Here is a 25993-nt window from a genome sequence, read left to right as displayed (position 1 = left end):
GAGGCAGGTCTTCGAGAGGGTTCTCGTCGAGCAGAGAATGGGTTTATCAGGACTGGAACTCTGATCCAGCCGATCGGTCTTTAAAATTCAGGGGAAGTGTCTTTGCTTTTTTTGCTTCCCTGCTGTCAGCCGCCCCACGTGGCACAACTCAAAAGAAGGGGCGGCAGCGGAAGCCGCCAAACCAGCCACCGTTGCCTAACGAAGCCAGTGCTGTGGGTTTTCCTGTTTTTCTGAACGTCGGCAGCTTCCTCTTTGTGAGCGCGCGTTCCCGTGGACAGGGGAAGGCAGAGGGGTGTTGGTACGAAGCGGGGTGTCTTTCTGTGTTGCGTTTGAACGCCCTGTTCCTTCGAGCTGGCACTTGCCAGGACTCAGGGCCTCGTGCAGAGGAAAGGGGGTAGTGCGGCCTTTTCCCGCGTAGAGCCCGGAGCAGACCGCCCTGATGATGGGCCGCTCCGACTTCCGAGGCGTTAGTGTGGGGTTCAGTGGCCCGGTGAGCTCCTTCAGTTCCAAATTCCTGGCTCCACACCCAGTATTTCCCAGCAGAGCTTGCTAGGAGGGTGGCCTTGGAGGACAGCTGCCAGCTTGCCCCCAGACACCCGCTCTGGGCCCCGCGGGGTGGGTTTTTCCTGTGACTCACATGCTCCAAATCCTTTCCTCCCCGCTTTCCTGTCCCAGTTACTTACAGGTAGGGCATTGGGGTTTTTTTTCTCTTTCACACAGAGGAAATCATTTTTACAATTTTTGCTTTACCAAATTACATAGACGTTTGTGGGTCCTGGATGGTGGGAGCCCAGAACAAGCAGCTCTACTGGTCTGTGCGTCATCCCTCTGTCCCCTGGCTTGGACCTGGCACCTTCCACGTAGGTTCACAGGGTGGGGCTTAGACAGGGCCTCGGAGGCCGCCCGCTCTACTCCAGCTCAGAGTTGGATAAGTGTGTGCTGTGCAAATGCGTGGATGAGTGTATCCAGTCCTTAGCGCCCCCTCCTCCTCCCCTGGAACAGTCCGAAGCCTCATTTCAATGCGATGTCCTCAAAGCTGGCTGTGATGTGTCTTGCTGGCTGTGGTGTATCCTGCCGACCCCTGCAGCTGGCCTGGAGGGGAGCAGGATCCACAGTGGACGCACAAGATGGTCTGTGAGGTGGAGGAAGGAGACAGGAAGTCTTCCCGCTTACTCGGTTGGGCTACTGGGGGATCGTTGCTGGGAGGACCTTGCTCCATCCCGCTGTCTCTGAATGGCTGGGGGAGTTCTCTAGCGAAGTTCTGGAAAGAGCTAGGAACTCATTCATTCTGCAGTTTGTTTTGAGACAGCAGATGAAGCAGAGTCGGAAACCCAGGTTGGGGTTCAAGGAAATTTAAATAGAGCAAAGAAGACAGGATTGGCCCAGATGCTTTTTGCAACTAAAGCTGTAACTTCAGGTTCAGCTTAGCTCTTCCTAGAGTTCAGACGTGTTCGAAAACAGATGAAGAGCAGTTGGGATTCTGGCCTCATGTTTTCTGCAGGACGCTGCGGGCCCCGCCGGCAAGCTTTCCAGATGCGGGCTCCGGGTGGACGCCAGTCTCTGAGCATGTGGCTTTTTGGAACAACTGCAGTCTCCCTGCCTGCAGCAGAGAATCAGGGCCACCTCACAGCTGTTGGCAGTTTTGTTTGATGACGCGGTGATATTTGGGGCACAGTAATACAAGCAACGGTAGATTTCCCCCATACACGCCTCTGTTTCAGAGAAAACAAGTATCCTCAAAAGAGAGCAAGGGAAGAGTGAGTAAAATAAACCCTCACATGGCATTTTGCTTATTTATTTACCAAACACTCCTTTAATGCTTACCACAAGCCAGGCATTGTCCTAAGTTCTTTTAAAAACAGGAACTTAATTACTTTTCACAACAGCCTTAACTGGTGGCAGTTTTATTAGCCCGTTTTACCGATGTGGAGCCTAACGCTCAGAGAGGTGGCATCACTTGTCAGGGGTCTTGCGTGGGCCCCCAGCCTGCGCTTCCCTCCCGGTCCTGTGGCCTGCACTGAGAGGTCCAAAGCCAGCTCCATACCCGTTTTGATATGAAATCGCTCTTGCATTTTTTCTCGTGGAGATTCCCAAACCTTTGAGAATTATTTGTGTGTGTGTGTGTGTGTGTGTTTGGTTTCACAAAGGGCCTTTCTAAAAATATTATTTTATATGTGACACTGTAAAGATGATCTTCCGTTTTTTGAGCACTTGCTGTGTGCAGCCGGTGCTCCTGTGCCAGCTGTCCTGTAGACGTTGACTCTAATCCATAACATTAAACGGTAAGGAAGAAATTCGCACCCATCTCACAGAAGAGAAAGTGGAGGCCAAGGAGCTGTCACCTCGGCTAATGAGAGCCAAGACGTGAGCCGAGCGGTCTGTGCACTGCTCTTCATGGTTACACGAGTCTGCACAGGTCTTGCCTGATTCCCCGCCCCCCGCCCCAATGGGGACAGTTTCACAGGGCCCCCCGAGGATCTGGCTGGTATACGGACGCCTGGTGTGGCTCAGTGAGCCCAGGACAGAGGCAGTTTACACCTGTTGTCCCAGCACTGACTTTCACTCAGAGGCACCCTGGCTTGGGTGGTAAATTGCATGGTCACCCACTCGGGGCTGGATGCCGCCTGGTTTCCAGGCCACGGTGTCCCAGCATCGGCCCCTCGGGGTCTGGCCCCTTTTCATCCCGCAGAGTTTTGAAGTTTCCTCTTCTGCTGGGCTTCATTAAGCCCCCGATTGGTTGGAGCTCCCCCCGGTTATAAATGTGCATGGTGCTTGGTGTTCAGGTTAACAAATTAGCCCAGTGAGATGGATAAATGAGTCACTCTGACCTTCCGAAGTCCTGCTGGAGGAGCTTTGCGAAATAGCATTTGTAGTTTTCTAACAAGCAGTTTAAAGGGCGTCAGCATGTGGCATTTGTTTAAGAGTGAAATGTCCTAAACAATGCCCTACTTAAAAGCAGATTTCAAGATTTGCTCGCGGACAGATGCAGAGATGTGGCAGGTCAGACGCCCATGTCCCCTCACGCAAGCGTTTCTGAAACGGGCCTCGTGTCTCGGGGGGCCACAGCCAAGTGTGGAGGGGCTTCCTGAAACCCACTTTTAACGCCAAAGCCTCGTTTTTGCCAAATTGCTTTTTCTGCACCACCCAAGAGCTTCTAAATGTGCTTCAAAACAGCCGGCTTTGCATTTCATCTGAGTGGTGGGTGGTGAAGAACCGGCAGCTCAAGGAGGTTGGGGAGGGGGGGACCTCAGGGAGCTGCTGGCATTGGGCGCAGGGAAGCAACGTGGGAAAAAGTCAACTCCCTTAATCGCTAATTGAAAATGCATAAGCTCTTCAGCCTCAAAGGGCTTAGTTTCCTCATATGTCTGAAAGTGACAGCCCCACCTCACAGGGTCACTGGAGGATTAAATGAGATAATGCGTCTGACGTGTCTGAAACTTAAGAGGCACTCAATCAACTTGAGGTCCCGTCCTTCCTTCCTGGATCCTTTTAAGTGTTAGCCTCAGATGCCGGGGTCCTTGTTCCCGGCTCAACTGGCTCTTCAAACAGTCTTATTAATGCCTATTAAAACGAAACCCAATAAAAGTGCCAATATTTGGTGTTGAAATAATTGATGTAGCAGAGTGAGCCCATGGAGCACCCAGGCAGGCCCCTGGTGCAATTTAGACTCACACCTGGGGGATGCATTTCACAACTGTAATTGCTCCCATATAATTCTTATTAATGTTGTGCTATAATTCCTATTTATTCCACCAGGCTTGTAAATGCATTAGGACTTGTCAACATATTATTTTACACTGTTTATGATCTGTAGAATTATGTCCTTCAGGGTCGTATTGTGCAAAAGCTCAAAATAAATGGCTTTGGGCCTCATTTAAAAAGAGCAAAAGGGGGCTGCTGGTCGAAGGGGTTCTCCGTCCCCGCCGTCTGGAACAGAAGCCGGCAAAGTAGGTTTGAAATCCAGGTCTGAGCAGAGCTCTTAACCTCAGCAGTACGAGGGCCCTCCCCCGCTCCCATCAGCCCTCACTCCCTCGCAGCCTCACAGGGATGTTGGGTGCAGTTACCTGGGGACAAGTGTGGTAGGGACTCGTGTGGTCTTCCGTGAGCAGGACCTGCATCCCGGCACTGACGATTTGCCCGCAGAGCTCCAGGCATTTCTGTCCCTCTGTTCCCTGGCTTGTGATAACCTTCTGTAATTTCAAATTTCCTCATAGTCTTCTCAGCTCAACCTATAAAGAAAAAGATCTGAAATTAATCCCCACTGAAGCATAAATACCTAATGAGTATGAAATGTAGCCTCCTCCCACAGATCCTTGCATCAACTAAGCCAGAGAAGCGTAAAAGGAAGGGGCCAGAATTCTGTGCGTTGGAATGTCAGACATAGCTTGTGTGTTGTTGGGGCGGGAGGTGTCTGTCGTCATTGGTTACTTTCGGCTTTGGCCTTGGAGCCTTCCCAGAACCTTTGCAGTCATAGATCGGCCTGCTGCAGGACCAAGTTCAAGTCCTTGCTCAGCTAGTTCCTAGCCACACATTGCTGGGAGGTCCTTAACCTGCTCTCCTAGGCGGGGATTGCAGGCAGCCCAGGACTGTCCTAAGGACCAGCTGTGTTTGCGTCCCCTGGTGCCTGGACTGCCCTCTCCCCAGGCAGGGGGTAGCTGCCTGTCCTGTCACCGAGCTGCTCCTGTCCTGCGGTGTGAGCCTGTGAGGAGGGGACAGCTCCTGACAGCCCTTGCGCTCTCTGCCCCTGCAGGCAGCGAGTATGACGAGGAGGAGGTGGATTATGAGGAGTCGGACAGCGATGAGTCCTGGACCACAGAGAGCGCCATCAGCTCCGAGGCCATCCTCAGCTCCATGTGCATGAACGGAGGGGAAGAAAAGCCTTTCGCCTGCCCAGTTCCCGGATGTAAAAAGAGATACAAGGTAAAAACAAAACGAAACGGAAAAGTACCACGTCACCTGGCCCAACTGCCTGGATGTGGGCAAGGCCCACTGCAGGTAGCAGCCCTTCCTGCGGAAGGGGGCACACAGTCCAGGTAGAGGTGCTCCCCGTCCTGTGCTAACTGGGCCTGTGGCCCTCACGGAGACACGTGTCTGGGCACGGGCTGCCACCGGTCAGGGCCGTCCCTGGTTTTCAGGTGGCTGGTGGGGTTTTCCCTTCTGGCCCATGTGGAGCTGCAGGTCAGAGGAGATTGTTTTGTAGGATGACTATACCTTTGATGCTCCTCAAACTCATGTCACATCAGTCAGATTATGAAACGTGTCACCTATTTGTCACCACTTTGAAGTCTTAAAGCCCCTGCTCAGAGCCCTTTTGGAAAAGGTCGTAGGGTATTTTAGCTTCCAGCTGAGGAAGTTCTCGCTCCCTCCCCACCCCGCCACCCGCAGTGGCGTGAAAGGTGAGGAAAAGGGGGCTTTGATATTTTTCTCACCAAACCACCCACTTCTGTGTCCTCTCTGTAGATGACAGAGCGCGTGTGTCTGAGGGCCTCACTCTGGGTCTCATGGGAAGCTGGGGCGCTAAGTTTTCTATTAAGAAAACTCAAAGGGACAAAACAATGAGAAACACTCACAGCAATCAAGTATGGGTCCAGAGGTCACTTTTTTTTTTTTTTAATGGGAAAACTTTCCCATGAAGTGTTAGCAGCTCTTTAAAATCCAACTCTGAGATAGAAATACAAAGATTGGAAGCATACCTGGTACATTTGTGATAAGCTCATTTACCCACAGCTCTCAGCAGACTGACTTGAAAAATACACGATAGCATTAGCACTTCCTATATTGCTTTCTCAAACTTGTGTCTCCGAACACTAAAAAAATCATCTGTTTCAGTACTTTTTCTATCTGCTACTGATACAAATGGATCTTAAGGTGAGTGGCCTAAGGTTTCCTCTGCTCTGTCCCCTGTCACGGTGTTATCACGGCGAGTCCAGATGTGCTCTGTTTAAAATGAAAACGCCAGGACGGAGATGCACGGATGCCGTCAGGGCATCCCGAAGAGCTGTTCGGGTCTGGGCAGGTCCCCGAACGCGCAGTGTCGGGGGGCGTGCAGGTGGGAGGAGGACGCCAGACCCCCTCGCTTTTCCAGAGGGCAGCGGGCTCTGCGCTGCAGAAGTGGAGAAAGCGTGACGGAGAACGCGGTCCCTGCGTTGGGCCTGCCCCTCCAGAAACGCTGTCTGTCCATGTGTCACGTAGCGGCTCCTCCGTGCTTTGCCGCCGCCTCTCAAGTGTCCAAACGCCGTTTAAGGGATGTCTCGCATGGCGGCTGTGTTAACAGAGCGGGCCACGGGAACGACCCAGACTGAGGCTGACCAAAAACAGAACCGATGCCGCACCCCTATTCTGGCTAAAAGACGAGGTGTTTTCCCTTCCCACCTCTGGCCGCTTTCCCTGCGCGCCCTTTCCACCTGCTCACAGCTATTTTCTTGTTTTTCTTTTGCTTTTGTTTTTCTCGGGCGGCCAGCAGTTGTCTGCGTCGGGGTCGACGGGGGCTGTTTGGAGTGCCCTTTCTGCATCTAAGCGAAGCCCGAGGGAGCCTTGGGCAGGAGGCTGCTTCAGTCCGTCTGCCGGACGGGACAGGTGCCGGTCCGCGGTCCCGACTCCGTGAGCGGACGCGAGCCTCCTTTCTGGGCCAGAGCGCCCAGAACCGGTGGAGCGGGCAGCGCGAAGGCGTAGCTGCTCACGGAGAGCTCGAGGTGGCCGCGGTCGTGGTCGCCGACGCCGCGGCTCGACTCTCTGCCGGGAGTCACCGGCCAGAGGGCGGCGCTGCTCCCCGGCGTCACCGTGTCCCCCTCATTTATTGTGCGGTCGTCGGCGTGGGTGCTGGTGAGAGAAGGGGTTCGTGAGCGGGCGCGCCGTGGGGTCGGGCAGGGTTCAGAAGTGCTGCCACCTCGTGTGTCCCCAGGGCTGACTTGGGACGTGTCGCATTCCGTGCCCCCGCGGACAGGCTCTCAGCAGTCGAGTCTCACGGGCGCGGACTCGGGATCAGCTCTTCTCAGCGTGTCGTTGGCATTTGCAGAACTGAAAGATGAGGCGTCTGACTTCCCGGACTTCGTGCTGAGGGGGGCGGAGGAGGGAGAGGCCCGGGAGTGGAGCGAAGTCTCCAGGTGGTTCCCCACGTCCCTTCCTTTGCCCAGGTCGCCCCACTTCCTTCCTCGTTCGAATTCCCCTTGTTTCTCAAGGCGCAGCATCAACGCCACCTCCTCTGGGAAGCCCTCACCGGTTTCCCAGGCTGGCTCCCCACTCATAAAGTTGTCCACATGCCGTTCCTCCCGCTGGCGGGGCACTTACACCTCAAGGCCAAACCCATAGACCCCCCCCTCAGCATCCAGCACAGGTCCTGGGCACAGCAGGTATCCAAGGACCGAGGGACAGGCAAAATGCATGGGGGAGAGGGCGGCCAGGCGGCCGCTGACCATGCGAAGCCCAGAGCGGCGACAGGGTTCATTCTTCGGGTCCTCCAGGCCATTCCAGGCCCGGACAGACGATCCCGCCGCAGTTCCGCTCCCACCTTCCTCCAGACTCCAGGGGCGACAGGACTCCCCACCCTTGTGCCTGGGGATGGGCTGAAGCGTTTTGAGGTCTTCTCCTTTGATAATCTTCACATTAGTGCTTAGGATTAACAACATTTTGCCACTTTTAAGAAACGGAAACAGACCGAGCCTTCTCCCTGCAAAGTCGCTCCGAACGAGCCCTCTGCTGCATGGAGAACGCCAACAAGTTCAGCCACACAAAGCAAGCGTGGCCTCTCCCACCGACCACGCCGTCAAGCAGCGCTGGGGCCTCCCCCGAGAAGGGCGCTGCAGCCTCTCCTAAGGGTCCCGTCAGAAGCCTTGGTGGGAGCGTAACTGGATAGCAACTTGGCAGTCAGTGATCGGAACTCGAAGTGTTCGTATGTGTCAGCTCCATGGTTCTCCTAGAAATTTATCCTAAGCACATCGCCGGGGAAGGCAGAGATTGATGTACAAGGACGTTCATCACATTCTTTAAAGTCAGCACAAATTTGGGAAATGATGAATTTCTAACAGTAGGAGAACAGAAGAGAATACGGCCATCAATCTTGTTTTCAAAAAACATTTAATATGGACGGAATCCAATGTCTCATAGGAGAAATATTGAAATAGCTCAGATGTTAAGCAGTGATTTTACCTGTTCCTTTTTTATGCTCCTCTGTGTTTTCTAAACTTCTACAATTACCTACACTGTACACAGGTCACTTTAATAATCAGGGAAGAGACCAGGTTCCTGCCTGACTGGCTGAGAACGTTCCATGTGCTACCACGTCAAGGCCAAGGGGGAGACTTGCATTTCCGCTCTCTGGGGCTGGTGGGGTGTCCTCATGCTGCACCAAGTGGCCTTCAACAGCACCTCCACCACCAACCCCAGCTTCTGTTTTTCCACTTTTCTTCCGCATCCGACCCCCAAGCAACTTCATCCTCTCCTTTATGTAGAACATCAAGGCTCACAGGAAATTGAAAAGTTACGGTTTTTATATCAAGGGCACATGTCACATATTGTATTTATTCAGGCCTGAATACCGACAAAGATCAAATACAGTTAAGGACACGACGGTCCAGCTTGGTGTCCAGATTTCAGGTTTCGTGATTTGATTTGCAGTGGGATTTTGAAGAGAGTCTCTCCACTGTTGCCCATTGACCGGCTCAGTCCCCTCGTGAGGGCAGGCAGGACGTTCCTGGCATGGAAACGAACCGATGCCAGCCTTGCCCAGCCCGCCCCTCAGGTCCCGCTCCGTACCCCCTGCCCTGCCCCTTCCTTCAGACCATTGTTCTTCATGGGCAGTTGTCTCTGGACAGTGTCCCCCTCCTTCCCAACTCCTGCACTAAGGAATGAGTGCACAGCAGTGTGTTCAGGTGCTTGGAACTGCAGGGGGAAGTGTGGACCCCAGAAGCAGCAATCCCTGCCATTTAGCAGATCTGTGGTTCTGGCTGGTCACCTTCTCTGAATGTCAATTTCATATGAAACATGAGTATTGAATAAGCCAGTGGACATCACGTACTCAGCATGGGAAGAAATTCTTGATGCCAGTTACTGTCCTCATTGACAGTGGATTCCCTTTCCTCCAGAGAGCAGAGGGTTTAAGCAGTCCATTTCCAAGTCGCCTGCCATTGTTTATTTTGTTAATATTTTTGAAAGGCCAAACGTCCTAGGATCTCTGCAATTAGGAACTTAGGTGACTCTTTTTAAGCACCTCAGGTCTAAGAACGTGGAAGTTCCCATTGCCACATGTGAACAAACAGATGGGGAAAATCTTGAGTCTGGTTACAGCTTGTACTAACATTTGTGTGTCGTTGAAATGTGAAAATTTTAAATCACAGCATCAAAGAGAAAGAGATGGTATGATAGGGTTGGGGTTTGTTTGTTTGTTTTTGTTTTTGTTTTTTTTGAGGTTCTTTGGCCAACCCTAGAAAGGCCACATGTTCCCGAAAGTGCAGTTGGTTTAATTTTTCCAGAGCAATAACGCTGATGTATGGAATTGGCTGTTTTCCTCACAGTCAGACACACAACAGTGTCTACATCCAAGCTGGGAACAGAATACAGAACCTGCTGGAATCCGGGCCTGTCCTTATCTTGGTGAGCTCTGGATCTGGTTTCCTTGTGGCTTTTTGCCATTTTTGGTTTCAAACCTTCAATCACCTAGTTATAAAAACTCAGACCTGGAGACCGAGCCTTGATGCTGCCGGAGTTGCTATGCCCTTTGCTTGTTGGTCAGATGCTTCTTAGGTTTTGTGTTCTCCATTTTCTAACAAGGTGTGATGGATCTGGGGCACAAGGGTAGCTGGATTTGTAATGCTCCATCTTGAAACAGGAACATGTTTTACTAACCCTTCATCCACAGAAAGGTAGGTGTTGGATTAACATCTGCTGCGCCAATACAAGAGGTATGAAGCAAGCAGATGCAAATTTCTGACATTTGTGAGCCTGTTACTTACTTGGCAACTTGACAGTCTTTCTCTAAGGGTCCTAAAACTATTGACTCTTTCAAGTACCTTAAAACAATGATCTTTCATGGTCACGTGGGTTCCCTGGCTGGAGCTAGGTAGTTCTTGCCTCGGTTGCTCCTGGTCACAGCAAGATGCCAGGTGGGGCTAGGTATACGAGTTGGCTTCTTTACGTGCCTGGGCCTCTGGTGGGACGATGTCACAGCTGGGGCCCGGCAGGGCGTATTTACCCTCCTAATCCTGTGTTATTGCCCCGTCCTCTTCACATCCCACTGCGACAAGCTCTTATTCCCTCTAGAAGTTGAGTGAGGTGCTTCCTTGACCTGCATGCAGGCAGACTGATGCAGGAGGGACAAGGGATGAAGGCACAGAAAGCCAGGGGCGGGTAGGTGTTCAGAACAGAGGGTCCTTGTGATTCAACTCAGTGGACAACCTTCAGACTGCAAGCGGAGCCAGGAACTGGCTGCTACTGACACCCTTGGGTTCAACGAAGTCGAGCAGGATTCCCTACCCTAGGACTTTTAAAGGATTACTGTGTGCTGTGACTCAGGGGAAAGTAAATAGTAATAACCAATTTCTCCCAGAATAGTGAAGCATGTTCTAACAATTTCACTCAGAAATGTCACACGGTGCTAGGTGCTCATGAAACAGCAGACAGCCCATCCCTGTGCTCAGGGAGCTCAGCAAGCATACCACCTTATGGAGAGAGCAGACAGCGGTGTTGGCACCTTTCCTGGGGCACAGGCCCGGGATCGGTGGGGCTAGAGCCACATAACACTAGGACAACTGCATGTCTCCAGCCTTTCCTGTTACTCCCTCATCAAAAGCTGACCTGCAAATTTCCCAGACCTATGCTCTAATATCACCTCTGCCATTTATTATTTAAAACTCAGCTTTTACCTGGGATTCGCAATAGGAACTGTTTAGCTTGTTAAAGCCGTAGAGTGATTCCAGGCATGGAGTCTCGCGTCCACTGAGCTAGCAAAACCAACTACTGGAAATCCAGCAGGCCAATATGAGGTTCGGAACTCTTCGATTGCTGAGAATTCCCTAATCTGAAGATTTTTAAAAGTTCACTGTACGTTTGGAATATTAAATAAAAGCAGGGCCTAGTCTGTCCACAGGTATGTGCTGTGGGCAGGTTGTTCCCACAGAGGCAGCAACGCTGACTTAACACAGAATAGAAAATGGACGAAAATTCTAGGTCAGGTAGCGATTAGCATCGGTCGCAGTTGTCAATTTCTATACATCCAGGCAGAGGCAACTGTGCTTCTGCACAGTGAGTCTTAAACATTTTATATAAAACTTGGAAGTCAGTTTTTAGATTGAGGCACATTGGAAATTGCCTTGAGTTAGCCGTGTGCATGAGCCCATGTGCACAGCCCACTGTGTAAACAGCTGCCACCCAGATGCACGCTGAAGTGTTTCCCAGTCTGACAGACATTATGACTCCATCTAATCGGTGATATTTTTATCTTTTCCACAGAATGTGAATGGCATAAAGTACCACGCCAAGAATGGTCACAGAACACAGATTCGTGTCCGCAAACCATTCAAATGTCGTTGCGGTAAGAGTTACAAGACAGCTCAGGGCCTGCGGCACCACACAATCAATTTCCATCCCCCGGTGTCGGCTGAGATTATCAGGAAGATGCAGCAGTAACATGCTGGTCGTAACTGTGCCAAGAAATCCTCACCAGCAGTTGCTGATTTTGAAAACAGCCACCTTTTTGCAGGGGAAGCATTCAGCAACCCTTTAAAGAATTAAATGCATGCTTTAAATTTTTTCTGTAATTTTGGAATGATGTATCTTTGTAGAGTTAATGATTTTGTACATTTGCACATGTAATCATCATACCCATTTTCATTACTTTGATATAAGGTGCTAAACAAAAAAGCTCTAGGTTCTTCAGCACATTTCCCCCAAAACAAAATATGACTGAGGGCACGTTGCATGTGTTTAGTCCTACTGCAGTGGCATCGACTGGGGGAGGAGGGGCTGGTACTGAGGGTTTTTTCCCCCAAGATTATAATGTGATTGAAGTTTTTCAACACATCAACTCACTATGTTCAAAACCAAAATAACTTCATCATCAAACTGGTTATCATGCCTTACATAACGGAGTTAGTATCTGTGAGTAGAAATACTTTAGGTAATGGAAATATAAATTAAGAAAGAATGTTTAACAATATGCTAAAATATTTTCATATTTAAATTACATAAAAGCTGTGCTTTGTGTTTTATATTATCTTGCAAGTCCTTTAAAACGCTGAAAGTCTTGCCATCTGACTTACCAATTATTTTCGTTATAAATGGCATTTTTGTACAAAATAGTCTGTTCACTCATTAACGCAAATTCATCGAGTGCCTGCTGGGTGCAAGGGAACTGATTTATGCCTATTATCTGTAGACCAAGATGCCAGTTTAGTGAAATACCCTTGAAATCTGTTAGGAAACACTTTGAAATACGTGCAAATTTCGTGTGTGAAATTTAGTTCTATCATTCTATCTTCATCTTTAGGTGAAGTTTTGAAGCACTTTGTAGTTCTCTATTGCCAACAGATTTAATGTTTTGTGTTGCCAATTCTTACAACCACTGCCCTAACAAACCTGTGGGTTGCAAATAATTAAAATGCCAAGCACGGTTCAAAGAGGAACATTTTTGTTAAGGCCCCTATTTCCTCTTTTCACTCATTGTTTTAGACTTTTTTTTTTAAACCCTTTTCCTATGACACTGTAGATGTCTGTATTCCCACTGGAAATGTCTGTTTAGCTTTATAAAACAATTTGCCGAAATATGAAATTGAGCCTTATTGACAATTTAAGTGCTTTCTTGCAGCAAGTGATCAAAGAGTGACTAATGTGTGACCCATCAGAGTAACCTACATCTGGACCATCCCTTAAGTTTTTCTCACCAACAATACCATCATGCCTTGAGTGTGTTCTTTTCTCCCAAGTGCTATTCCTTAAACATGAGTTTACCAGTTGCCAAATTAGGAATAAAAATTGCTGAGATGGCCAACTGCTCACAAAATTGGTAAAAAGGAAACTCTCATCACTTGTAAAATTTCTTCTATGTTCCCATTTGATGAAAGTCTTACAGTTGGAAAGCAGGTGTCCCTCCTCGATTTCTCAGACCCTTTGAAAGGATGACAGTTCTGTTAGCCAGATGGGTAAGCATCTCTATTCATAAGTTGTGAATCCCTCATTATGAGGGCTTTGAAAGTATTTATAAAGACACTGCCCTGTAAAAATTCCCTCAGATCTCTGAAGACTGGCCTTGGTTCTGAATATACAGTACTATCCTGTACATTTAAAGGGTGATCCAGACACGAGTAGCAACTAGTTGGTGCATAAGGCGGCCCTACTTGACTATTCCACATCTACCTATAACTGACCAAAACTTTTTCAGGCCAACAGTTATTTAGCTTCGCTCCTTCTAGTGCAGGAAACTGCAGGCTGGATCAGCAGTCCAGCAGCTAAACAGTCATTGTGCATGTTAACATTGCTCTTTCACCTATAAAACAAATTCAACTATCTGCTTATTCATTGTGACAGTATTACTAAACAGGTAAGGATGGGGATATTTTGTTATACCGTGTATAGTGAATGTATTGTACTGTGTCTGTGAAAACTGTGCTTTAAATTATATTTTCATATGTTTTGTTGGGGACAGAGCACATCAAGTTTGAAAGCGAGAGGTATTAGAACTGAAGGCAACTTAATCCAAATTCCTGTTAAGAAAAGCTGCTTATAAATGTAAATGAAATCACGTTTAAAATAAACTGTCTCTGACCCAAAATAAACAAATATGGCTCTATTTTCATTAGCATCCATTATGAAAAGCCACTATCAAGTTTACCACAGAAACTAATATATCCACTCAATGCTGCAGAATTCAGGTGACATGTAGATTAAATTTGTTTTGCTTAGATTCGACCGCATTGTTTAATCCTTAATTTTTGCCTAACAGGGCATCAAAATACAGGAGGCAAAGAGTGACAGAACTATGAGAAATAAATCCACTATTTTACTCAGAGATGTCAACACCCTCTATCAGTAATGTGCGGACCCACTTAAGAACTTAGTTGAACTCAGCAGCTCAATTAACTATGATCTTCATCCAGCAGCAGAATACACAAGCTCACACAGAACATTCACCGAGACCATTATGAGCCACGAAACACTTTAATTCCTAAGAATATAGATCATACAAAGCATTTTCTCAGACCACAGTGGAATTAAACCTATTTTGAAATCATTACAAAAAAGATAACTGAAAAACACCAAAATAAATTGAAGATTAAAGGAAAGTAATTATAGCTTAGGGCCAAAAACGACTCAAGTTTTAGACTAATGAGGAACAACAGCAGCACTATAATATTGTAAGGTTTTAAGTTAGCATTGTCCATAATTATTAATGCATCAAAAATGCTCCTATCGCAGACTATATTTTACCTGAATATATTCTGCTTGTCCTGTAACCTATCAGGTATGACTTGCCCCCAGGTCTGCTATGTCCTAACCGCTGGCATCTGACTGCCTAATACTGTTTTCCCTAGACTCAAAAACCTTCTCTCAAAGGATTCCAACAACATACAGATCCTGCTCCTATAAACAAATACAAGCACATGATGTATAATGTAGTTCATACACAGCATCCCAAAATGCCACCACACTGAATATTAGTTTAACATCTTAAATAGCTAGTTTGCTTAGGACAGGCTTAAATATTTTCATAACTACAAAAGCAGTAGAATCAAGTAACTTAACATTCATATTATAAAAGAAAAGAATACAGTTCAGAAACTTAAAAAGACAGATGAAAACATGTTCATGATGCTACTTAATGAAAAACCATCACAAATAAATTTGACAACGAAATTACCTCCAAACTGTGTCCTTTTTAATGTTAATGAGACTACTATACACAGCAGAGACAAAGACATTACTTTGATTTGAGCTGACATTACATTTTTAATCACTTACTGAAAATGTTATTTCAAAGTCATACTCATCAGGAAAAATGTGAAAAAGATACGGATACATTCTCTGTGATTCTGTACCACAAACACCAGTTTAGGAGATCATTTAATATGAAAGAATTGCACTCACCTATCTTGTTCCATTTTCCCATTAGATAGAAATACAACTTTAAGATGGCTTAAATATAATCATTCAGGTTATTCTAAAAAAATTGGTCATAAAATTAGCAAAATATGTCTTCCATTAATTCCTAATGCAAACATTTCAAATTTGAAAATGATATTTACTATACTGCAAACATCTCATTCTACATACAGCTCCATTTCTAAAGAGGGTTAAAAAAAACATTTCATGGGCTAAATTATGCAAGTTTCTGTATTCAATGAATTACTTTGCAAGACTGTTATGATAAATTCTTTTTATTACATAATATTTAGTAGTCATGCTCAATCAACAAGGTCAACAGAAACTTGTAAATATTCTGCTACATAACACACAATACATATTTTTTCAGTGCAGTAACATTAAAATAATCCCTGTTTCCTTTAGTCATATAATTTTGCAAACTGGGGAAGATACAAACACACAAGAACTTCTTAAGCAGGTAAGATTTAAAGAGGTTAACGTTATAGTTATTGATAAGCCAAAGACTGACCCTGAACCTAGTAACACCAAAATCAAAGTAGCTCTTGGTCAGAAAAGTGCGGTCGGTGGAGGGAGCGTCAGCGTGATTATCGGTGGTCTCCTCAGTGGTCTACTGGAGAGGATTTGTTTGAAACTGCCTGTATAATTAACTCACAATAAAAAGTAACTAGTCAAAATTTAAAACATTCTGATCAAAATGGGTCTGCACGTGACTCTCAAACTCATGCTGGAGATAGTCGGGAGGGAACTGCTCGCTGCACATGGGGCACACCTTCCAGTGGCTTTCAACGTGCTCTTCAAACTTGCTCTGGTCATAGTTGGGAGGGAACATCAATTCACAGAGGGGACACTTCTTGTGAACATCAAAGCTTGAAGAAGTAGAAAAATGAAAGAATTACATATTTCTAATAAATTTCTAACAGTCTTCAGGATATGACAAGGTTACATTTACTAATTAAGCTAATATTCACACTTAACTTACCATCAAAGTCTTCGGCTACCCCAGAAATCTTTTTCTGCTGCCGAATGCTTGTTGCTACTGACAACTGTGTAAACCATTTACAGAAGCCTCTGAATTTACAATTAGATTGGCAAAGAAAAACCTTTTTTCATTAAAATCTCCAAAAACCCATTACATTATGTGAAATGAGGCTAGTAACAAGAATTCTTCAATTAAATAACAAAGATTACTTGTAAACCTATAAAAATTAATACAACTTATAATTTCCCAAGTGTCCTTTCGGTTTAACAACTAAGGGTGTTTGTTTATAGCACTGGTTCTCAAAGACTTCATGCATCAGAATCACCTGGAGGGCATGTTCAGGCACACCACGCTAGGCCCCACACCAAGAGTTTCGGGTTCTGAAAGTACTAGGTAGGGGTCCTGATCCAGGGACCAAAAACTCTGAGAATCATTGGTCTATGTAATTTAAATTCTACACAAGAAAGAAAAATTACCTGGAATCAAAGCAAAAGCCTGTTCCATGCCCGTGTAAATGCTTGCTTGGAGGATCAGGAGCAGTGGGCACGTTCTCATCTTCCTAGCAAAAAAACAATTTTTCAGCTTTTGAGAACAGTGGAACAACGTAAGTTCTTTAATTCACTCAAGCAGAATGTAAATAATATAAGATTACATTTTTTAAATGTTTACTTCTACTGTCATTTAATTGAGTCTTCACAAAGAAAACTTTTATTGAGGATTTCACTATGGATTAAGTCGTCCTGAAATAAACAGCAGCACGAAGTGGAGAGGACACACTGCGCCTGTGCATGTGAATGAGGCGGAGACCAACAGGGTGTTTTTGAACCAACATGTAGGTGACTTTGAGTTTTTATTCCATAAAAATTTTAACACTGCATCATTTTTCCTATTATTCTCATGTAACAATAATTTGCAAGACAAAATCTTCTTTGACAACATGATATACAATAATTATATGTTTAATACATATGAACATGTGAGTCTGCATGTGTGTGCACCTGGGCATGCACACACACAGGCAGATCCAGCTGGAAAGCCATGTACCAAAGTACAGGCCTCGAAACCCTGCTATGAAAGAATAAAGTTCAAAATTAAATATGTGATTAACAAATTGTCAATGAAGATGCCTGAAAATCTAAATCTGAGTTTGAATCTAAAACACTGAATTTCCATGCCCATATCCTGTGGCCATTTTTTAGAGATCTGTACATGCTACATCAAAAGCCAAAAAGACACTTACATCAAAAGCACTGACATCCAGGAAAGTGTCCCATCTGCTCTCTTTCTCTGAGAGCTAATCTAACGAACAGCACATAAACAGATAGAGCAGGCACCAGTTAAAGTCCTCATGCTGCTGGGTAGTCATGCTTGCCCCAGAGTCATGCTTGCTATTAATGGGCTAAGTAGTCAAGTCTGTCCCCCCAACAAGTGTATGGTATGAAATTCAACATGAACAAAAGACAAACTGAGGTGTTTTGGGGGGAGGTAAGTATAATTGACTATTCTGAACAATTATCCCCTTCTGAATGTGAAAGGGGTGAGAAGCTTTTTTTTTTTAATCCCAGGAGAAAATATTTTTTACTTTTATGATTCCCTTAGACTATAACTAGACAAAATAAAAAGATAAATAACTCTGAGACATTGGAAAAAATAAGTACTTTATAGACTTCGAAACTTAAGTCTTCAAGTAACAAATTCAGACAGCTTTTAAATCTAAGTACAAAGAAGAAAAATGATATAGCTGAATCTGCTTAAACAACTATTATCAAATGATAATGAACAAAATTTTCTCATTCTTTGAAAAAAAAGACGAGAACTCAAAAAATACAATAGTATTTCAGCATTACATCACACATCTTTACATCTTAAAACATGACTACATCTTTAATGCTGATTTTTAAATTTAAACTTGTGCAATCAAGGTTATGTTAGGTATATTTAAGAAGGCAGAGAATCGTATACTCCATCTTATAGACAGATTTCTACCCAAAACTACTAAAATAATCAAGTTTTAGAACTCAAAGTTGTCAACTCAAAGGAATTTTTTTGAATATCAGGTTTTAAAGTGCCGAATACCCGGCATTTTAGCTAAACTGCTAAAATAATCATGTAAGCACATTTTTCTGGAAGTACCATACTAAAATTTATGAATAATTCCAAAAAATTAAATTTTTATAGCATTTTAATCTCTACAAAAGTCTGAGCTACCTTACATTGTTCATCTATCTTTAGACCCATCAGCACAATAACTGTCTATCACAAACTGGTTTTTAAGCAAAGGAAGCAAGCTACAGTAAATTGCTCTATTTGAAATTTAAAAACTTCTCATTAGATGCACAACTCAAAATCTAGTCTATAAAAAAATTTTTTTTTCTTATAAAGGTATATAACCAGCTTGAACGTCTCAAACAGTATAAAAATGGATAAATCAATCATCAACAAGGTAAAGAGACAACCATCCAAATGGGAAAATATATTTGCAAGCAACACCTCTGATAAGGGCCTAATATCCAAAATATACGAAGAACTCATATGACTCAATAACAACAACAACAACAACAAAAAACAAACGATCCAATCAAAAAATGGGCAGAGGACCTGAACAGACACTTCTCCCTAGAGGACATACAAATGGCCAACAAACATCTGAAAAGATGTTCGACATCACTAGCTGTTAGGGAAATGCAACTGAAAACCACAATGAGACACCATCTCACCCCTGTTAGAATAGCTGTAATCAACAGGACAAGTAATAACAAATGCTGGAGAGGATACAGAGAAATAGGAATCCTCATCCACTGCTGGTGGGACTGCAAATTGGTACAGCCACTATGCAAAACAGTATGGAAGTTCCTCAAAAAAATAAGAATTGATCTACCATATGATCCAGCAATCCCTCTACTGGGTGTTTACCCCAAAGACTGGAAAACCCATATGCAAAAAGATAATTGCAAACCGACGTACAGAGCAGCATTAATCACAGTGGCCAGGACATGGAAGCAACCAAAGTGTCTTACAATAGATGACTGGCTAAAGAAGCTGTGGTACATATATACAATGGAATATTACTCAGCCATATAAGATGAAATACTGCCATTTGCAACAACATGGATGGACCTTGAGATAATCATGCTAAGTGAAATAAGCCAGGCAGAAAAAGTTGAAAATCACGTGGTATCACATGTGGGATATAAACCTAAAAGCAACAAACGAACAGGACCGAGATTCATGGACATAAACTATAGACTAGTGGTTACCAGAGGGTAGGGGATGAGGGAGGAAGACAGGGTAAAGGGGGTCAAATATAGAGGGTAGAGATAGGGTGAAGTGGGTAAAGGGGATCAAATATATGGTAGCCGAAGGAAAGTGAACTCTAGGTGGTAAACACACAATAGAATATATAGATGTCAAATGATAATGTACACCTGAAAATTATATAATTGTATTAACCAATGTTACCCCAATAAACTTAATTTTAAAATAAATAAAATGGATTAATCTCTTAGACAATAAAATAGGGTTAATCTTACTGAATTCAAAATGCAGTCATGATTGTAAGACTACAATTACCATATATGATACAGCAATTCCAATTCTGTCTATATGTCGAACAGAACTGAAAGCAAGAACTGGAACAGATCTATCTGTACACCTATGATCACAGCAGCATTATACCCAAAAGGTAGAAACAACCCAAATGATTATCAATGGGAGAATGGATAAACACAATAATCACACGCACCAAGGAATTACTTAGCCTCAAAAAAGAAGGAAATTCTGACATGTTACAACATGGATGAATCTTGAGCCCATTATGCTAAGTGAAACAGGCCAATCACAAAGACAAATACCATGATTCCTCTTATATGAGGTACCTATAGTAGTCAAATTCATAGACACAAAAGAGAATCAGAAAGGGGAATGGGGAGTAGTTTAATAGCTATATCGTGTTTCTGTTTTGCAAAATATAAAATGTTCTGGAGTTACAAGACAATGTGAAAGTAATTAACCCTACAGAACCATACATTTAAAAATGGTTAAGATGGTAACTTATGTTATGTGTATTCTACCACAATTTAAAAAAAAAAAAAAAAGGCAATAATGATCAAAACAGCAATGTACAAATACACTAGGAGCTAATGTCTGAGTTACTCCACTTGAATCACTGGATCTAGACAACGGGAATAGACATGATCAGCATCTTCCAGTCTGTGTTGTGAAGAACCTTTGATAGCAACTATTAACTGAAATATTTAGCTGTCATTCAAGAGTAATGAAGTCAAGGAAGAAAGGTCCGCCACTTCATAAAACTTTTATTAAGTTGATAATTATTATTTAGTTCAAGAGCATTCTTTAGGTAATGTATCTGCCAAGGCCGCAGTCAACACATAAGAGAAAAAGAGTACCAATGACTCTGGGTAGATTTATATAAAACTAGAAAATAGTTATCTCTCTCTCCCTCGTAACTTAGTAAATTAGTCAATATTCCTCTTCATGAGATGTTGCTACTTAAGCTCTGCCATTTCTAGTAATATATCACGTCGATAAAGGAATATCATTGAACTATAAAGGTATTAGAAATCAAACACTTTTGCAAGATCTCTATTACCTTGTTACTTTTCTTCGTGTTCAAAAAATTAACTTAAAATGGACCAAAGACCTAAATCTAAGAGCTAGAACTATAAAAGCCTTAGAAGAAAAATCTTCCTAAACACTGCATCAGGCAATGGTTTGAGATATAATATAAGCAAAAAAAATAAAGTTGACTATCAAAATGAAAACCTTTTGTGCTGCAAAGGATACCACCAAAAGAGTAAAAGACAACCCACAAAATCAGAGAAAATATCTGCAAGTCATATACAGTGCTCACTCCTTTTCCACGGTTTCAGTTACCCGCAGTCAACCAGTCTGAAAACATTAAATGAAAAAGTCCAGAAATAAATCATTCACAAGTTTTACATTGCATATCATTCTGAGTAGCAGGATAAAATCTTGCTCTACACCCCCCACTCCCACCCCGAGACAATTACATCCCTTTGTCCAGTGTATCCATGCTGTATATACCATCTGCCCATTGGTCACTTAGTAGCAGTCTTGGTTAGATCAACTGTTTGTGCTCAAGTAACTCTTATTTTACTTAATGCCATATTCACATAACTAATATTTTATTATTAGTTATTGTTAATCTTACTGTGCCTAATTTATAAATTAAAATTTATCATAGGTATGTGTGTATAAGAAAAAACATGTTGTATATATAGGGTTCAGGACTACCCCCATTTTCAGGCATCCACTGGAGGTCTCCCTCAGATAAGGGGAAACTACTGTTATCTGATATGGGACAAATAATCCAATTTTTACATGGTCAAACGGCTTGAATAGACATTTTTTTCAAAGATAATATACAAATGCCAACTAGCACATTATTTAAAGATGCTCAACATTAATAGCCATCAGAGAAATGCAAATCAAAACCACAATGATGTGCCACTTCGCACCCACTAGGATGGGTTATAATCAAAACAGAGAAGTGTAGATGAGTATGTAAAGAAACTAGAACCCTTATACACTTTACGAAAGTAAAATTATGCAGCCACTGTGAAAAGCAATCAGGCAGTTCCTCAAAAGGTTACATAGAGAGTTACCATCTGACCCAGTAATTCAACTCCTACATATAAATCCTTATGAACTAAAAACGGTATTCAAACAAAAACCTGTACATGAGTTCACTGCAGTACAATTCAAAATAGCCAAAAGGTAGAAACCACCAAAAAGTCAACCAACAGATGACAGGATAAACAAAATGTGGTATATATACATACAGTGAATATTCAAAATTAGAAAGGAATGCAGTACATTCTTCATGCTAAAAAATGTGTACATGCTAAAAATGTGTACATGCTAAAGCATGGACAAATCTTGAAAACATTATGTGCTAGCTAAATGAAAGCAACCAGTCACAAAAGACCACATGCTATATAATTTCATTTATACGAATGTCCGGAACAGGCAATCTATGCAGATGAAAAGTAGATTAAAAGTTCCCTGGGGCTGGGGAATAAAAGGGGGGAAGTGACTGCTAAAGGGTACGGGAATTTTTGTGGTGAGGAAAATGTTCTAAAACTGACAGTTGCACAGCTATGACTATACTAAAAATCAATGAATTGTATACTTTAAATGGTGAAGTGTACGGTATGTGAATTATATCTCAGTAAAGCTATTATCAAAACTTACTTTTTTAAGATGATCTGAACTTAAGTAGTTTATTAGGCACAAAACAATTAAATGCATTTCTTTAACTAAAATCATTAAATCACAAATATTTAAATAGTTCCTACTATATAAAAGGCATTGTGCTATATGGTATAGAAAAGGCAAAAATCATCATTAAGAAATTCCAGATACAGCATTAGCTGGAAATATGTATTTAAACAGTACAGAATTTAATAATTCATCCTGTAATCCCTTTGATAAAGTCCAATTTATCCATGTTTTCCTGTGTTGCATGTGCTTTTGCTGTCATATCTAAGAAACTATTGCCTAATCCAATATCACAAAGACTTCTCTTCTTTTTTTTTTTTTTTAATACTTTAGCCCTTATTAAGGCTCAACTTAATTTTTAGAGATGGTAAGAGGCAGGTGGCCCGATTTCATTCTTTAGCATAGAGATATCCAACTGTCCGACACCATCTGTTGAAGACTACTCTTCCCCATTGAAATGTCTTGGCATTCCTGATAAAAATAAATGCACTGTAATTATATACTATTTTTATAAACAGAAAACATATTGGTTATAATCAAAATAAAACTTTTAAATAAGACAACATAAAAAATGGCAAAATTTAAGAAAGGCAAAAACTCAACCACCACACCATGACAAATGAGAAACAGGCCTTGATGCAAGCTGTGGTTCCCAACAATTTTAGAGTCACAGACCCTTTGAGAATCAACAGAACCTCCTGAGAATAAAAGCTAAAAAATCATGAGGAAAAAATGTCTAACAACAAAAAATTGTGTTCAGTTTCAGGATTCATAGTGAGCGACTCACATGAAAAGCTGTAAACAAACCAAACATAAATAGAATGTGTGAGCCTTACTCAGTCTTTCGGAAATGAAAGGGAGAGGAGTAAAGCCAATCCTGGTGGAGTGGAAACACTGAACAAAGGTATGAAAACATGGGTAAGCCCATGTCCAAGTAACCCAGCCTTGGAGATGGGCTTAGGAAGTCCAGACCAGTGCAACTCAAACGTTACTGAGCACATGATCACTTTAAGATTATGTTAAATGCAGTCTGATTCTCAGTAGGTCTAGAGTGGCAGGTTCTGCATTTCCACAGACTCCCAGGAGATACCTACACATTGGTCCACAAACCATAATTTTGAGTAGCAATGGTTTAGACCAATGGTTCTAGAAAACTGTGGCGGAGGCTATGGCACCACAGCAAAATGACAGGGGTATTATGGGTTATTTTTTATTTTCTAAGTTAAATATGCTGAAACATTCCACATTTGTCACATAACTCATTAACAACTTAGTTCAAGACAACTCAGTTTCAACATTAGATAGTGCTACATTCCTTTCGAAGACATCTTATCTCTGAGAAGCTTGGTTGGCAATCCTTGCTAAGACAAAGCATGTGCCTTGTGAAAATCAATGTGAAACAGGAAATGAAGGGGGCTTATCCTGTCTGATTCCAAGGTTTAAGGAGAAGTACACAGTGATCAACAATCACACACATCCCTTAGTAACTGTGGTTATTTAAGCATGGAATAAATATAAATTTTCAACTCACGTTACTTTTTTCAAATGGTTATTACAATTACTAGTTAATTATTAAGTATTTCTTTTGGCTTATGGGGTGCTATAAAAAAAAAATTTACTGAGATGCTAAAGGTGCCATGAACTGAGACAGTTTGGGAACCTCTGCTTTAACCTATTTGATAAGTTGACAGGTGGTTAAAGACCACAGCTTCTACAGCCAAACTAATGAGGCTCAAATCCTGGCTGTACCCTTACCAGCTGTGTGATGGGAAGCAAGGCAATTCATTCATCTCTCAAGAGAGAGAGTAATATTTCCTACCTCTTAGACTGCTACGAAGAACAAATGAGTTAATATATTTAAAGGGCCTCCAGTCAAGATGGTATAGAAGGTGGATGCTCTGTCTCATGACCACACTAAAATTATAACAAAACTACAGAGTAATTATCACTGGGAGTCGCCTGAGGTCTGGCTGAAGAGAAACCCTACAACTAGGGACAAACATAACAGGTAACCTCAAACCAGTAGGAGGGGCAGAGACATGCAATGGCCCAGTCCCACAAGCACAAGTGGCAAATGAGAATCAGGAGGATTATCTTGGCTGCAGAGCCCCCTCCCCCACCTGAGGAGTGAGGGGTCCCAGCTCCACGTGGGGCTCCCAGCCCAAGGTTCCAGACTGGTAAGAGAAGTCTCCACAACTTCTGGCTGTGAAAGACAGCAGAGGTTGTGGCTGAGTGAGATGGAGGGCTGCAGTAGTCACAGACATTCCTCTTAAAGGGCCTGCACCCAGAGTTACTCACTGGACTAACTCGCTGAGATCCAACACTAGGGAAGCTGCTCCAGAAGCACCAGGGACATATGGAGAGACAGAGCTGCCGAGCTTTAGGGCAAGGGCTGGAGGGGCAGCTTTCTCCCAGACAGAGGTGCTGGTAGTTTCCCTTGTTCCTTTGTTGAGTCCTCCCCACCTCCTAGCCTGGGGACACAGGGGCCACCATATCTGAGCCTCTATCAACCTGGATTAACACAGGTCACTCCACCCAGGTGATTCCCTGAGACTCTGCCCCTCCCAACTTGGTGGCCCACCCAAGATGCTGCCAGTGGTTTATTCCATACAAATAGGCTGCCTTGGCTCTTGCTGCACTTTCCTAAAATCTCTCAAAAGCTCACAGAACCCAAAAAGAACATCTGGCCTAGTGTGCCCTATACCTCTTGCTGAGCAGTCCCCAACCCTGCACTAGTGGCAGCCGGCCTAAGTTTCTGCCTTGGCCTCTTGAGGCACCTATATGCCCAGCACAGGTGGTAGCCATCTCTGGATTACTTGGTGACTCTTACAAGGTGGCCCCAGAGGTGCACAGGCTGCTGCTGAACCTGGCCTACAGCCAAACCGTTCCCAGGAGGCCCTTGGGCCAGCCCACCCAGTGGCCTGCTTTGACCAGCATGCCACAGCAACACCCAGTACTGCATCTGAGGAGGACACACCCAAAGGGCAGACTGGACAGGCACCAGAGCCCTGCTAAAGTGAATCCTGCTTCATAGGGTTGGCCCCTCATCGGCCAATCCTCACAATCAGCCCAAGAGTCAATCCCTCCCATCGACATGCAAACAGCAACCAAGGTTCAATTAGAACAGGAGGGCACACACAAGGGACACTCCTTGAGCACCTCGCTCAGATGACCAGGGAAAACTGTGCCACTGGACCCCATAGGACACCTACTACATTAAACCACTCAACTAAAACCAGGACCCTCAGGAGCCCTACCTAATACACAGAAACAAACACAGGGAGGCAGCCAAAACGAGAAGACAAAGAAACATGTCCCACATGAAAGAACAGAGCAAAGCTCCAGAAAAAGAACTCAACAAAATGGAGACAAGCAATCCACCAGATGTAGAGTTCAAAACACTGTTTACAAGGATTCTCAATGAACTTAGGGGAAGAGAGTAGATGAACTCAGTGAGAACTTTAACAAAAAGAAAACATAAAAATAGAGATGGAAAACATAAAAGGGAACCAGTCAGAAATGAAGAATACAATATTTGAGATGAAGAGTACATTAGAGGGAATCGACAGTGTATGATGGAAAGGATCGAATCAGCAATTTAGAGCAGCAGTCCCCAACCTTTTTGGCACCAGGGACTGGTGCTCCTATGAGAGTCTAATGCCT

At 43.7% G+C, this 25993-nt stretch overlaps 2 protein-coding genes across 3 annotated transcripts in view; one reads left to right on the top strand and one right to left on the bottom strand.

Annotated features, from left to right (window-relative positions):
- Nucleotides 1-13767, top strand: part of JAZF1 (JAZF zinc finger 1) — a 53486-nt gene extending 39719 nt beyond the window's left edge. The window contains exons 2-3 of the mRNA XM_023531516.1: nt 4751-4920; nt 11443-13767. Of these exons, the coding sequence (XP_023387284.1) occupies nt 4751-4920; nt 11443-11619 (347 nt within the window). The 3' untranslated portion in view covers nt 11620-13767. The remainder of the gene's footprint in view (nt 1-4750; nt 4921-11442) is intronic.
- Nucleotides 13768-14129: 362 nt separating this feature from the next.
- The window catches only part of TAX1BP1 (Tax1 binding protein 1), a 68159-nt gene continuing 56295 nt past the window's right edge, over nt 14130-25993 (bottom strand). For both annotated transcript variants that reach the window (XM_011361704.2, XM_011361705.2), the window contains exons 17-18: nt 16546-16628; nt 14130-15956 (exon numbers count right to left, since the gene is read on the bottom strand). In XM_011361704.2, coding sequence (XP_011360006.1) covers nt 15755-15956; nt 16546-16628 — 285 coding nt within the window. In that variant the 3' untranslated portion in view covers nt 14130-15754. The remainder of the gene's footprint in view (nt 15957-16545; nt 16629-25993) is intronic.

Source organism: Pteropus vampyrus, unplaced genomic scaffold (genome assembly GCF_000151845.1).
Source record: "Pteropus vampyrus isolate Shadow unplaced genomic scaffold, Pvam_2.0 Scaffold69, whole genome shotgun sequence".
Taxonomy (NCBI): Eukaryota; Metazoa; Chordata; class Mammalia; order Chiroptera; family Pteropodidae; genus Pteropus; species Pteropus vampyrus.
This window is presented reverse-complemented; position numbering and strand designations above follow the sequence as displayed.